The following is a 17153-nucleotide window of genomic DNA, read 5'->3' as shown; positions in this document are numbered from 1 at the left end:
TGTGACATGTATGAGTATATGTGTAATGTGATAGAGTAATCAACACTGCCTATACATGGTATTTCAACAATTAACTCAGTCAATTGTTTGTTTTCACTTGTTTCAATTTTGTTTCAAGTTTTATATTCTTTCATATATTTTCTACTTTATAAGTCCCGTTGTATTTTTGGTAATGTGTTATTTTAATATGTACGAATAAATTTAGCTATTGCCGATGATTGCGTTGTAAATGAAATACTTATATATAAAACTGTAAAGGAATTTATCTTTTTAATACAATTTTTGAAATAAATAATATTTTGTAGTTGAATAATTATGGGTTGATAGATATTTTTAACTTCCCAGTGGGATAGTCATTGTAATGGGCCCGATTTTGCAAATTGAAAATTTAGACACATCTCCACGTTTCAAGGCTTTTAGAGTCGAATAGTATGGTTTATAAAAGAATGTCCGTGTGTGCAAATGTATGTATGTATGTATGTATGTTCGGATTCAATTTTCGTCTCGCATATCTCGAGAACAAATGGTGATATTGACATGGGACCAGTTTCATTTAACGCATAATTATGTAACTTAGACCTGAGTAGGTTTGGAGAAAAATTGGTCAAGCCGTTTTTCGTACCGTTTTTCGAATGAAAATTTCTATAATTGTCACTATTATCATTTATCATTTATATAGTTTAAACGTCGTTAGAGATGCAGGGGGCGAAGTCCCCGTTGAGAGGTCCATGGAAAAATGAAAAAAATTTCTTACCAAAAAAATTATAAATATTAAAACATATATTTTTTTATCCTTTCCACTAGGAAGTTAGTCGTGTGGATCTTTCGGGTCGCACCTAGACTGCTTTTTTTAAATTTGTTTTACGAAAAAATTAAAAATAGTTTCATATAAAAAACACGAACTAAATAATCAAATTAAAAGTTCTTTTGTTGTGACAAAAGAACTTTTTGTTTGTTCTTTTTTTGTTACATTTTTTTGTTGTGACAAAATTAAGTCAAAAATTTCAAAATGTATTTATCCTTCAAACATGAACTAAATTTAAACAAAAATATCATTGTCAAAAACAAACAAAATAAATCTATTAAGCCATTATAATAATTTAAATTTTTTTGTTTGAACTTAAGAGTTTGTGTAGGCAGTAAATATATTTTGAAGGTGGTATGGATGGCGTTTTGTAACATATATCCTTCAAATTTGCATTCACAGATCATCATTATAATATATTGTTATTATTTTATATTATTATATTAAAATTTATGTACACATATGTAAATAAACTATTGTATGCTTATTTATTTATTTAAAAAATTTAATTGTTATTTAAATTTAATGATTCATATAATAAGATTTAATTACTTGCATATATACGTTATATGGTGATTTGTGTGAAGTTATTAATATTAAACATAAAAGTAATTTGGATTTTTTAATTTTTTTTTTTGATTCCAAATTGCTGACATGTTTTTACGACTTTTTATGTGCCGTAAAAACTGAAAAGCGTAATAATTTTTCATATGATTTCTAAATACTATTTACGATCATTATCTTCGAATTGTAAAAGAATTATTTGATTCTAATTATATATTGACAGATTTATCAGTGGCGGATTTAAGGAGAAAGGCCCAGTGGGAGAAATCTGTAAAGGGGATTTTTTTAATCTTCGTTAATGAACTTTATGTCCCCTTATCGTGCCCTTTTATGTAAATTTTTCGTTTTCCTGCCTTTTTTATTCTAGTATTCGTAAATACACTTCATGTGCCCTTGTGGTGCCTTATTTCGAGGAACCACTGAACAACTGCTCCTTTACCACCCCTTAAATCCGCCACTGGGATTTGATAATAAAAATTGATGTTTCGAATATGGCCTGAATTTTTAGTTCCTGTTTGTATTTGTGACTTACCTTTTGCCTGTTAAAAAGTTCGGAATATGTTTTTTTAACAAGTGGAACCCATATTTCAACTTTTTGAAATTTATCGAATTCCTGTTATGACTTTACGGATACTGTTTTCAATGAGTGTCTTTGTAGGGATATGCAAACTAATAATTAATTCAACTAAGTTTCAGAACTTGATTTTGAGAGTGCTTACACATATCCAACTCAATGGATTGAAATAATTCGTTTATTCAGCATTCACAAAATATGAAGAAATATGTATATAAGAAAAATCTGATAATGAAATTGATTTTTTAAGTAATTATTTTATATTTATCAATTATTTATGTATATTTTTTATATATTTAGATGATGTTTTTCAAAATTTTCTCAACATGACTTTGCTATGTTGTAACGCCCTAAAGTAAAAGAACCATATGAACGATATTTACTTTTGAAATACTTGGTACTATTCATCAAGTACTTATCAAGTATGAAATAAAATTGGTATATAAGTAAAACAGGTTCTATTATAATATAAATATTATTTAACGACTTAAAAAATTATAAAATACATAAATGGGGCCAATAACTTCTATAAATTATTTGAAAAATGTCATCAAATTAAGAAATTTTATTATAGCTTTTTTCTTCATCATAATATAATATGTAGATGTAGATGTATATAAAATACCTGTTACGGTAAAAGTTAATAATGTGTTTGTTTACTATTCATAATAACCGGTTGTTATTAATCAAGAGTAATTGGGAGTTCTGTTTAGCTTTTGACAAAAATATAGAAGCGTGCAAACTTTGAAGTGCTTATCTTTGGTTCTCATGCAATAGGACCGATTTGTTTGCTCTTGAAAATGGTGGATTAAAAATTCTAGGTTTTATACAGTTTGCCCTCTTAAATCTGTGAAAATTTGATGAATTTCTAATTTTTACCAATTTTTGTTCATAAAACCCCAGGCTTAACGAAATCCAGAAAATGCTTTGCGAGAACCTATTAGTTCGTGAACAATAGGTAAAAAAAATTGAAATTTATCAGTTTAATTAAGAAATGCGCAATTTAAACAAATTCTGCGCTCAAGCCTTGTCAATCGAATTTGAAAGTGTGCAAAATTTCAACAAAATTAGCCCATTAAGTTTGAGAACTTGTTTCCAACTTCTTCATAAATGAGTAACAACTTCTAGTCTTTTAGCTTTGAGTATGTGTGGTAAATTACACGGAGAAGAGTTCCAAAATTGTGATCTCCCAGAATTTTACTTCGAATAGGAACTTGAAACGCCCGAAAATATTCTTGACAAATTTGCTTTAGTGAATACAATCAAATTGTTTGTGATGAAATTTCATTACAGTCTGATGTAATCCCTTAAATTTGTTAAGGTATTTTAAGAATGGTAATGGTTGCGCTTACTCTCTGTGGCGTATGCATGCCATAGTCGGGCTTTGGCGCTATTAGTATTTACCAGTTAATGAGATAAATTATAATACAACATATTGGTCAAAATCAATGACTATTATTAATACATTTCGATTATTCACTTTAACCGTAACATAATTAATCTTATATTTTTGATTTAAGTTTATGCTTGATGTTTGATGCTGCCTGCTTTTTGATGTTCCAATTCTTTTTAATTACAAATTTTTTTACATGACTATTTTTAGGCGTATATTTTTGTGCTCTGTGTGATACAATGAAAAGATCTATTGTACGTATATAAATAAAAAATTGATTGACAAATTGCACAATTTTATATATTTGATTTTTATCTAATAGATAAATCTATAGATTTTTAATATTGATTAGGTTATTGGGTACTGTGTAATTTAAATTTTTTTTATTATTGCATAATTTTTATTAAATTTTAATTTACCATCATCATGCATGAGGTAAAACGAAATGTTCAGTTTAATTTATTGATTTTTGACGTTCAATGATGAGAGTTTGTCTATTATAAGGCGTATTTATTTTTTGTTTTGCTGTAAGGAGTTCTATGAAGTCACCGTTATTAAAAAATATAAAGAAATTGTAACTAAATATTTTTATTTACAATTTCCAAAAAGTAATTTAGCCTTAAAACAATAAACGATTACAACATTAACAAAACACTAATTAAATAGGCGTGCTCAGAACAACAAAGGTTGAGAACTGGTTAAGACACTCGGAATAGCTAACTAAATTTTTAAAAGACTAAATGTATTTTGTTTTGTTGAATAAATACTGAGTTAGATATTTTGATCGTCTAAGCTAAGATTACTCAGAGCTTTGTGACTCTCAACAAAGTGCCAATTATTCAAGATTAATATTGAGTTTGGTGTGTACGGTTTTCAAAATTTAGCCGTCTGTGGTTTTTTCATCTGTCATTTCATCATATACTTTATTTTCAAACAATATTTCACTTTATTTTCATAGACTGTGAGGCAACAATGAAGCGAAAATTGATTTTTACATGTATTTAGATAATAAACAAAATGAGAGCTTTAACCGTGATGTGACTATCAAATTATGGATGTCGAATTTTTCAATTTTTGTGTTTCGGTGATTTATCGAAAATCGTTAAAACACGAAAATTGTAAAACTTTACCAATTAAAATTTTAGTTAATCTTCCTAAAGTACAATTAAGAGAGTTGTGAAATTTTCCCTTTTTCGAACGTAATACTCAAACTTCGATTAACGATACCTAATTTTAATTCTTTTTTTAATTCTTTTAATAGTTTAAAAAACTATTAAAAAACTCATTAAATTTCGTTTTACTGACTATTTACATGCAAGATTTATATAAAAATTTAGCATAATTTTAATAAATCAAAAGATAGACACCAAGTAATTAAAATATAAAAAAAAAGATTCTTGCAAAATTACATGGCCACAAGATACATAATATATCACACGGAAGTACAAAGATTGAAAAAAATTCCCATATATGTAATTTAATTATGTCATAATTTTAGTCAAGACACCTCGTTTGCGATAAATTTAATAATTAATACAAAAAAATTAAGGTTGGTTAGTTGGTGGTTTACTGAGCGGTAGGAAGTTGGTAATTTTAATAATTTTAATCGAAATTTTATAATTTTTAAGTGTTTCATTAAATCATCTGCCATTATTCTGATTAATCCACTTTTAAAATAAACAAATCATAGTTTAAACATTGTCTCCTTGATATAAAAAATTAATAGTTTAATTGATTTAAAATATCAATAACAATTATTGTTAATAGATATAAAATTATCGTGGAAGCGTCGTGAATATGCATTTACTTTTGTGACCCGTTGATATGTTCAATGCATTTATTTACACAAAACTAAGAAATTAGGAAAAATTTGATTGTTGGAGACCTAGAAAATATTTTGAGGGTTTAAATCAAGACGCCTGAATTTCGCATATTTCTTTTTTTATTGAAATTATATAGGAATGAAGTATGCCTGTGAGCAGTTTGGTCTATCTAACGCTGGATGCACGCTAAAAAGCAATATAATTTCCGCCTGACAAATTAAAACTACATTCTTTATCTACCCAAGCGAGATAAGAACTACTTTTCTCATTCCGTATGCGTGGGAAAAATATTTCACCACACTAGTGTCAAAATGAATTCATATAATCACACTCACTTTAGTGACAAAATGTAAACTAATAACAAGTTATTGTAACTTTTTTAATTTTCTATTTTTCACAGTAAGTCATGACAAATTTTAAATAATAATTATCCCATATTTTCACATTTTAGAGATGTCGATAAAGTTTTGTAGGATATACGTGTGATAACGCAAGTGATTTTAACTAACTTCTAACTAAACTGATTTGAAAACTTATTTAATTATTAGAATAACATCTGGCTGGTGTTATTAGCAACGGTAAAACTGTCTAGAACTTATACTTTAGATTGCTACAAGCGTATGAACAAAATTTAAATCAAATCAATCTTAAAATGATTGATAATTTTTGGAAAATAAAATTCGACGAAAATTGTCAATTTTCGCAGCTTTGATCGGGAAAATGTAGTAATAAACACAACCGCTCTCAGGGGCCAGACATTTCATCTTTACCTAATTTCAATAAGAAAAGAAATATTCTCTTATTCCATAAAATTTCCGTCTTACTAACCTTAATTATTTTTTTGTTGTTGTTAAAAGTATGATTATCATGTTATAAGATAATGGAACCAACAATGGCCCCATTGTTATGATAGCTCGTATTAAAAAAAAATTTGTATACAATGAAATCATTTTCTATTTCGTGGGCATGCATAAAAACTATCATAGATAAAAAGGGAATCACACCTATACACAAATACGCCGCCATTTTAGCGTTGAGTTTTAGTCTCAGTGGCATAACAAAGTGAGTGCATATTTTATATTTTTTGAATGTGAAATATTTAAAGAAAAATACCTAAAATATTTAACATTATTTTATCATAAGCAGTACATTTTCATACTGTTTGGACACTGAATGAAAGGAAAGTATAGCCCGATACATGGTTTGTATGTATAGCCCGATAAATGGTTTGCTAAAAAATGCCTGGGCCCAGGCTTTTCTAAGATAATAAATATTAGGAATTCATTTTATGGCGTTTTTACATTAAGTTGTTCTTACATGGTTCCAGTACTTTAGTATGAAAGTAAAACTTTTAATTCAATGACAATAAATGTTTGGATGACATCATAATTTTAAATTTATATAAAAATATTTAAAAAAGAAATATCTTCAGAATCGTTCAGTAAGTACCCACATTGTATTTCAATTGTATTTAATAAAATAGTTTATAAGTAGTGTCATCTTTTTTTAGTAAACACATCGCAACATGCATAAATATTAAATATAATTAATTTACAATGTTTGTTGTTTGCAGTTTGCAGACGTATTAAAACGATTTATTGAAAATAAAGTCTGCAAAAAAAAAAACCATTCAATGATGAATTTGACATATTTCTTTCCTTAATGAATTTAGGCAGGGATGCAGTGCGTCTTACGGTGAGAATGATTGAAATAAATACCGCCGGATGCGCTCTAGTGAAGTAACCGAATTTTAGCCAGGGCAAATAAAAATAAATTTTATAATAATATTACTCATGTTAAAATTACAACCGTTGCGCTGGTGTTAACAATTACAATCTAAAAATGAAAATTAATTATAGCGAAAATGTAGATAAAAACTTTGAGTTCAAAGAAAGAGCATTTTTTGTCTATGTGAAAATCCTGTTAGGTGTCACGAAATTATATTATATTACTCAGGTTTCCGACAAAAATTAACATACTCACCCACATTTCGCTAAACATATTTGACCTTGAATATTATTTATTTAGAATGACGTGTCTTGCATATAAAAATAATTTGTTTTGTCATTTAAGGTATTTAACATATAATTTTACACCTACCAATGGTCATGAATTTTTGGAAATAAATAAAAATATACGAATTTAAATATTAGAAAAAAAAGCTTATTATTTACAACTGATTACTTTCGGAGTTCCCACGATTTTCTACATCTTCAACAACGTAATTTAAAACCAGCTTCTAAAGGTAACAAAGGGACTACTTCTTAAATGACTAAGTGCAAGGTGCATAACCAGATCCCTTTATTTAATCTATTTGAAGAAGTGAAATTTACAAAGTTTTAAAAACCTCCGACAAATTTTTCGGGTACTTAACTCTAAACTCGAACTTGAAACATAGCTAAGAACACTCTCCATTAAATGACCTTTTAAACGAAACAAAAAAAATCAACATCGGTTCATCCGTTTAGGCACTACGATGCCTTAGAATAGCGGTCAAACTTATAACACTCCTTTTTTTTCGGTCCGGGGGTTAAAAAATGAGTAGTGTAAATCCCAACTAAATGTTAATATCTACTTAATTAAATGTTTGTTTTTTAATTATTTGCTACAAAAACCTTGATCATCATAATTTATTCTTAATATTTAAACAGCTAATAGGTATAGTATCAATTACAATTAGTGTTTATTCGGTAATTATTATTGCGAGACAAATAATTATATTTGAACAAATAATATTTGTCTTCTTACTGATATGAGCACAGTAGCATTTTCGAATTAAATTTTTTATTAAGAGGGAAAAAAGGCATAATTGAAAATTTTGCTACAAATTTCATAAAATTTAACCGCTGTAAAAGGCCGAGCGAGTAAAGGGGTAATCACCTGCTCTAATTTGATTACTTAGACTGGAAGGGTGCGGGTTCGAATCCAGTCAGCGACAGTCTGATAAGTTCTAATTGATGGGGCGGTTAATTTAACGCACTGTCGTCTCTTGGGAAAGAGACTTCCATTTATATTCTATTTGTGATAAAAGATGAATGGAATTAATTAATAATTTATGCAAACCAAAACAATGACAGATTGAAATTTGGGATTGTTTTCTTTAAACATCGAATTTGTATAAACCTAATGCGGCTATATTGATCTTGTAGATTAACATCTACTTTGTTGTCTATGAATGTCCTTTGTTTATTACTTACAAAAGTAATTATAATTGCCTTATAGTTCAAGTATACTTAAAGACTTTCCATCTTTTTTATTATTTTATTTTTATTTGTGTAGTTTTTTTCAATTAATACCTTTTACGCATATTTATTTTAATATTTTGCAAATATTTGTTAATTATTTTTGCAACGGTATTTAACATAATTTTGTAATTTTTAAATATTTTATGAAAATGGATGGAAATGTTAGAAGTATTTGCTATTGCAATCAACATTTCAAGATTTTATCTCTTTGGGGGCAACAATTTTGATAAACTCTTTTTCAACTCCATTTCACTGAATTAATATTTTCATAGTTTGAGATTTACACTATGGCGACAGTTTCGGTTGTATTTCCTAGTACGTCGTGTTTTATCACACAGTAGGAAACTGATAGAATTCGAATTGCCCTTGAAACAACTTATTTTACAGCGTTTGTAAAAATAATAAAACTACGATACTACGATAAGAGGCTTAAATTGAGTTTAAGCAAGCGTTGAATAAATAGAAAGAATATTAAAAAAAAACCATAGTAATTTACAACCATAGTGCATCAGTATGTAAATGAACTGTCTAATACAATAGACCGTAGGCCACTTATTTTTTAAATTTAAAATTAAAGTCTACTTATGACATCCATATTGACTTATTGATACTTTTACTTAATTCAAAGCGACTTAGGGACATAAGTGGTGTACACATGACAGTTTCCGTTTACTCGAATAGTATCTTTCGAATAAACACCGCATGTATCAATGTCGGCAGTAGCCTCCTTATAAAACACAATCGTAAAGAAATCTTTAAATTTTTTAATCCTATCGTTTGAGATATAATAAAACATAACCTCGATTTTTTATAGGTTATAATTTTTAAATTTGCATTTTGATGTTTAAAAGCCAAAGAGGTTTTTATTTCATTATAAAAATGATAAAATAATTTAAAATATTAAACAATATGCTACTTTCTCTTTTCTTTAAGGTATTTTAATGGTTTCACTTTTTTTATATTGAGATGTTAAAATTACCTCATTCAGATGCATTAATTCTATACGACCTTGACATTGTGTTACATACGATATATAATAAAGAAACAAAGTTAAGAGTCACTTACCGAATTTCTAACTTGGAATAATCCTTCTCCATATTTGCTAACCAGACCATTTACACAGTGTTCTTTGGGCACACAAATATATCCAGATGAACCACATTGCAATCCTGATTCGTCTATGCTTGTAGATTGAGCAGAACTGTCAATTAAAACATTAGTTTTGCCTGATTGGGTGTACGTGCCTTGTGGTATTGCTGTTGGAATGGGTTGTGGTTGTTGAGGATAAGTAGATGGGAATGGTTGTGGTTTTTGTGGAATAATGGTTGGGGCAACGGGTTGTGGATAAGAACTTTGGTATACCGGAGGATTTTGTGGAACAGTTGATGGGAAACCTTGTGGTTGTTGTGGAAGTGGCGTTGGTTGTTGTGGGTATGGCGTTTGTGGTACACTTGGTTTTTGTGGGAATGGGGTTTGTGGTGCATTTGGTTGGTAGGATGGACCTTTATTTCCGCCAGTTAAAAATGGATTTCCACTTAAATCAGCTGGTTTTTGTGGCGGTTTTGGTGGACTTGGTTGCGGTTGATAATTTCCACCCAAAAATGGATTGTTATTGAGTGAACTTCCACTTCCAGATTGACTACCAATGGGTTTAGATCCACCACAGACACTTGCTGCACCTCCATTACAACCTCCGCTAACTATTAATGGAGGTGATGTGCTTCCTGAGCAAGATCCACCATTTATATTATTGCAACCGATAGGTTTTGCTGGTGGTGCTGGTACGGATCCAGTTAAGAATGGGTTCTTTGAAATATCTACTGATGCTCGATTACCAGAAATGCTTGAAGATGCTGAAGATGAGTCAGCAATAACTACTGGTTTTGGTACATCCCCAGGTGCAACAGGTCTTACTTGACCAGTTAAGAATGGATTATTTTTAATATTAACTGTTGATGCTGTTGATTGAACAAACTGTACTTTGCCACCTGTACCCTTAATTGGTTTGTTATAATTTCCAGAATTTATGCCACTAACACCATTAGACACAAACACTCCATTAGTAGTTGAACCATAAGCTCCACCCAAATTCCCTTTTACTTGATCAGCAGAATTAATTGATGCTTGTCCATTATATTGTGACGAACCAGAACCTAAGGAACTTCCACTTGTGGAAAATGCTCCCGAATTGCCTCCAGAATATCCAGCTCCAAAAGCTGAATTTCCTTTTACTCCTGAGTTATAGCTTGTAGTATAAGCTCCACCCAAGTTTCCCTTTACTTGATCACCCGAATTAACTGAGGCTTGTCCATTATATGATCCAGAGGAACCTACATTTGTTGAAAATGCTCCCGAATTGCCACCAGAGTATCCAGCTCCAAAAGCTGAGTTTCCTTTTATTCCTGAGTTATAGCTTGTACCTAAGTTACCAGTCAATTTTCCAACTGATTCTGCACCATTAGATGAAACGCCAGATCCAGATAATCCACTTGAGGAATATGATCCGGCACCAGAAAATCCACCACCATTTGCACCACTGGCAATATTTTTCACTCCACTTACATATTCATTACCCAAGCTACCCGCAATTTGCCCATTACCCCCGATGTGTGCATTAGTAGTTGAAGAAAAGCTATTTGATCCACTAGCACTTCCGCCCGATGAAAAACTTCCACTGGATGAATAGGATGCGGCACCACCAAAAGGATTACCTAATCCAGCATTTACATTTTCAGCAACTTTTGATCCAGGTAATCCAAATAAGTTTGGATTCACACCAGATGCACTGCCACTAAATGCACCAGCTCCAGCACCGGAATATGTACCCGATTTAATACCAGATGCACCAAAATCATTGACGGTTACAGCTGGTATTCCACTACTATATCCTCCGGAACTTGAATGTGATGCAGAATATGAGCCGGATGATGCAAACGAACTGGCAAAAGATTTTGAACCAGAATAACTACTTGATTGACCGAATGATGGGAATGGTGTACTTGAAATTGTATTTAATGAATCGTCAGGGCCAAAATCTGTTCGGTACGATTGTATACTTGGTGTTAAAAGTAAAAATAACATCCCCACTAGATTTAGTGGCGACATATTTAATCTGAAAAAAAAAATTAATGTTTTAATTAATTTTATTTTAATTACAGGTAGTCTTAAAAATATTCTGGGTAGGTCTGTGAAGATATTAATTAATAAAATAAATGTCAACACAAGGGAAAAATTAACGTGGAGATGAGTATGTATGTAATTCATTATGAAATTCCACACACTACTGGTGACAAATATTTTTTTTTTTGCAATTGATTGGTTCTTAATGATTAATTGGCATTTAATAACTTTACACAAAATATTTGATGTAATATAATATACCAATCACATATTATAACGCAAGCAGCATTTCATTCACTAATTGAATGACGTATTGAAATTATACACTTATGAAATACTAGCTGAGCCCCGCAGTGTTACCCGCGAGTGAAAGAGAGTGGTGTTACCCGCCCGCCGCGACTGAAAGATATTTTGACAGATATTGAAAGATATTTATCGTTACTGTGTAAATTAATCAAGCCTTCTTGAGAAAACCACTACAAATGCAGAAAATCATGTCGATCCTTTGCTCTATGAAAAATTAAAACAAATCTATCCCACGGGAACCATACATTTTACCGAGATAAAATATATAAATTTATAATTATATAAATTTCTCTATGACCCTATACGGTTCTTCGATAACTAAAAGCTCCATTTAAATTAATCTGAGGAGTCAATAATTTTTTCATGCATTTTTCCAAGTTTTCCAAAGATTCCTACTGATTGAGATACCTATGACAAAGATACTTATACTTTTTCAGCAGTGGCAATGAATGATCAGAAAATATTTTTGTGCGTATATTATATTTATCATCGTTACAAATATTTAAGTTGTATTTACACAGAATAACAAGAAAAATGTTGCTACCTCGTCAAAAAAAAGAATTTTTTCAAGGTAATTAAGTAATTAAGTATTTTTACAAAGTTCCGCATGAGATGAAACACAAATTTTTTTGCTAGTATCTACTTCCTTTATTGGCTGGCTGTGTCGTAAAGTGGAATTCTTCTCACTAAGTAATTAATTAAATAAGTGCACATTTTTATATATTTATATGAACAAGTTTTTACATCTCCAAGGTTAAAAAGGAGTTGGATAAGTATTGTATGAACATCATCGTCAGAACACAAAAAAAGCAGATCCGGTTCACAAAAGGAAAATTATTAATTTCAAATTGTTTTGTGTGTGTGTGAGCATGTTTAGAGATTTTTTTGTGGATATTTTATTAAATCGACATTCCAATTTGATGTTTACAAAATTTGTATATTTAAATAAATTTTAATTACAAATTATTCATATGTCGAGTTTTATCGAATATCTATTTTTTTCATTAAATTATAAATAATAAATCATGCAAGATTGAAAAAGTTAATACTACTTGAATATGACGTGCAAATTGAACCGGTTAAATTATTAGGTAAATTCTTAGTGTTGATTAGCATTGGTCATTGAACGATTTTTTATGCATATATAATTTTTGTACTATGTTAAATTCTTTACGAAGAAAACTGTTAGTTACATCATGAGAAAGTTTCTTCAGTAGATCAAATTTTGTTGTAGAAAGACCAGAATGGACCAACTAAAAAGAGGGATGTTCTTGTTTTTTGTATCTGTGCATCTGTGCATCTGTGCACCTGTGCATCTGTTTACCTGTGTATCTATGTATCCACGTATCTTTGTATCTATGTGTTCTCGTAAATCCTAAACGGACGAATCGATTTTTATTTTTATTTTGTTTTGTTTGACAGGCAAGAGTGTTCTTAGCAATGTTTCAAGAACGAGTATATGGTTCAGTACCTGAAACAACTAGTAATGTGGTAATGATATCCAAACAATTGTGTAGATTTTCTTTAAACATAACTAAAAACACTCACGATCAAATTACTTTTCAAACAAACAAAGTCAAATCGATCAGACCTGATGTTGTGTTGAGATCGTCTTTCAATTGTTCTTTATCATCAGAAATTCCTCTTTCGTAACACAATTACATAAAGCTTTAAAAGTGAGCTGCAAAATTTAAAACTATTATGTAAAATAAATTTTATCAAATTTCCAAAGCCTGATGATTTTTGCGATAATTTAAATCCGAAACCAGCAATTTTGAAAATACGAAAAAAACAATTTTAAGAAAAAATATTTAATAACAATAAATTTCTGGCTATTAAAACAATCTTTCTGGTAATATTTTAATAATATATTTTACGTTAATTTTAATTTTAACGTTTATTATTAAAATGTTTTATTTCGCTGCGAATCTATATTGAAAATTTTTTTTTGTTATTAGAATTCCTTTTCTTTATTCAATAAATTTTATAAAATTAGCATATTTATTGATTAAACGACCTAACAATAAAATAAATTCTTAACAAATATTGTCTAAGCATAATATTATTATTAATATAAATATATTATGGGTGCAATGAAATGATTGGTAGATTATAATTAACATAATTATCTTCTAAAAAGTATTTATTTACTTAAGTATTACTAATGCTTTAAAGTAGGTTTATGAAATGTGCGATTGTAATGTTCTTAAATTATCGCTGTCATTAAAGAAAATGTTAGGGCAAAAACTTTAATTTATAGGTAATTGCAATTAATTGTTTATCGTTTAAAATATTTCAAAACTGCTATTTACAACAAGTTTGCAACTAAAAGTTAATCTACTTTTTAAACGAGAATTTATTTAACCTATTCTACGTTAATAATGCTACTTTAATGCTAAAAATTTACCTTTAAAAGTTTTTACAATGGATAAAATAAAAAACTACTTAACCGATTTAAAAAATTGTTTCACCTATAGAAAGCTACATTATCAGCGATATTATCAGGGCTGTATTATTTTTTAAATGATGGCTCTGTACTAAAGAATTAACACTCATAAAGTCGTGAACAAAAGGGGTTATCGGAAGGACAAGGAGAATAATGACTATTACTAGGCAGTATTTGTTTTTAAAGTTGAAATTCCTCTGTAAAGCGGGCGAGTAACTACTAGTAGAAGATAAAGTATATAGAGCTGTGCAGTGAAAAAGCTTTATTTTTTTAAACTTATATTTTACTGTAAGATCTGAGAAATGTTATGTGAATAACTGTATTTTCGAGGTCTGATGTTTTTCAGAAGCTAACCAAATATTACAACAAGAGACTTAGAAAGTAAATGTAAGTACTGACCTTTAGTTTTAAAAGTAAGTAAATGTATCAGTACATGGGCTTCGATAATAATTGCAGTAATTCTTATGCTAATTCGAAAGATAAGCAATATATATTTTAGTTTAAAACTAGAAATATTTGAGCGGCAGATTACAGACTGTTTAATCAATTTTTAATCTTGAAAAATATACAAATTACAAAGTGGCCAATTTTGGAACGGTCTTGATGCTTTCCTATTTGTTTACTTCGAATTATTATTACAAAAAATGATGGTATTTTTAAATTATAGCAACGAGACGAGACGTGATGCAAGAAAACTGTCAACTGTAAAAACGAAAGAAAAGTAGAAACGATAATATGCAAATAGAGACAATGCAACAAACATGCTAATCTTGTAGCTACTCGACTTGAGGAAATACACCTGAATGTAAATGTCCATAAGAATTTAAATAATGTATCTAATCAAGCATTGGAAAATTGTCAGCTTTTTATCATGCCTAAAATGATTATGATGAATAATAAAATCTCTTCAGGGACCGGAAAAAGCTGTGAATTCTATATTGATTAAATTTTAACAATTTTTAACAAGTAAAGCAAACAAATTATTGTTTTACGTTAAAGTTTTTTAAATTTTGTAAATTCTGCTAGTCAAGTTTACGTCCTCTAGTATCTTTTACGAAGCTTCAAATTAAAAAACTGTGACAAAACTTAATGATTCAAAATACAAATTTAAAATAAATATATAAATAATAGAACATGTTCCTTTTTTAGCTAAAAATAATTTATAGGCAGAAGCTTTTTTGTCAGCTTTTTAGACTTTAACCATGGCCATATTTACTGCTATCAAAAAATATATTAATTTTTACGAAACATTTAATCAAAAACAAGTAGTAATTGATTCTTCTTATTAATTAGTTAATTAAACTTTCACGTAACCTTGAAAAATAAATTATTGAACAACAACAAAAAAACAGTGCCTTTTTTGTGTTATAATAAATTCAAGTGACATTGAACGACCTTTTGATAATTTTTTTTTGAAAAAAGAATTACAAAATTAAAAAGCTATAAACATAAATTATACACATTTATCTAAAAAAAATATCCATTGCATAATTTTTAATAAATAATTAATTTATTAATTTCAATTTTTCATTTGATTCTTATTTTTTGTATGGATAAAGATTTAAAGCAAAGTTATTTAGGTCAAGTTGTAACGATGGATGATGGGTACTTTGTGTGTAAGTTATTAAAATTGCAGTTTAAAAAAAAATTTTATTTGTCGAAGAATTATTTTACAAGTATTTTGAAAGAAAGTAAAAATTATTATCAAAATATTAAAAAAACAGGTTATTTAAATCAATACTATAAAAATTCACTTAAAAGACAGTAATTTTTTTTTATGTAATTATTATTAATTTATACATAATAATAATTTAAAGTTTTACTAAAGATGTATTAGTTGATAATTAATTAGATATTTGATGTAAATTGACGTAAATAAATATGTATCAAAATTCTAATCGTTATGGTAATTAAATATAATGTCTTTTTCTCATAAATTTAAAATAATTTTTTATTATTTCAAAGCATTTTGTAATTTGAAAAATTTTGGTATTTGATAATTAAATTATTTTTGTGGTAAATAGGTAGGTGGTTGTCTGATGACAAATTTATCATATTACGCATAAAAATGTAAAACTAGACTTGATACTATGACAAAATTTGAAAGTGAAATTAAAATTGATTAATGTTGCCCATTTCCCTTTATCAAAATAAAGTTTTATATGTATTTAATATGTATCTCTATGGTGATATCTACTTTGTTTAATTAGGAATTTTAGGCGTTCGTGTTTTGCGTACTTTTTCCAAATAGGAACTTCACCTTTCTGCCCGTGCAATGAGAATTCTTCACTGTAAGTGTTAAAAAAAATTAAGTCAACGCAACATGACTATTTTCGCAGAAGCGCAAGTCTTTTAACAACATCGTGTATTGAAATTGAATATATCCAGCGTTCCAAAAAAATAAATGTTGTAAATGGGAAGATGGGATAATAATAAAATAGCTATTAAATGCTTTCCTAACAAGATTTTATTAGAAATTTCCTAATAAGATCCAGAATAAATTTTAAATCTTTGAAATAAAATATTACTTGGTATGTATGGCAAAATATAATTTCAATGTCGATAAATCGATATCGATATTCAATCAATCGAAACAAAAACTTCGCCTAATTATTTAGTCATTATAAACAATTACTCAAAATTGATATTATACTTTAAAAAAACGATATTTTAACATCCACAATTGCCATTCTAACTATTTGGAAACAGGTTGAGATAAAATTTTTGTTACTCGTTAAATTTAAAAAGACCGGGTAAACAAAATGGTTTGGATGGTATTAATTATGTGTCTAAATTGTGATTATGTGTCTAAAAAGCACAAAGATCTATTTTGAATTTAATTAATTTGTTTGAATTAGATTAAAACCTTTTTTGGAA

General features: G+C 28.6%; 1 protein-coding gene across 1 annotated transcript in view; it reads right to left on the bottom strand.

The window, feature by feature from the left end:
- Positions 1–17153, bottom strand: part of LOC123301863 (flocculation protein FLO11-like) — a 33654-nt gene that overhangs the window by 11243 nt on the left and 5258 nt on the right. The window contains exon 2 of the mRNA XM_044884799.1: positions 9470–11516. Coding sequence (XP_044740734.1) covers positions 9470–11509 — 2040 coding nt within the window. The 5' untranslated portion in view covers positions 11510–11516. The remainder of the gene's footprint in view (positions 1–9469; positions 11517–17153) is intronic.

Source organism: Chrysoperla carnea, chromosome 5 (assembly GCF_905475395.1).
Source record: "Chrysoperla carnea chromosome 5, inChrCarn1.1, whole genome shotgun sequence".
NCBI lineage: Eukaryota > Metazoa > Arthropoda > Insecta > Neuroptera > Chrysopidae > Chrysoperla > Chrysoperla carnea.
Note: the sequence above shows the minus strand (reverse complement) of the source record. Positions and strands in the feature narration are given on the sequence as shown.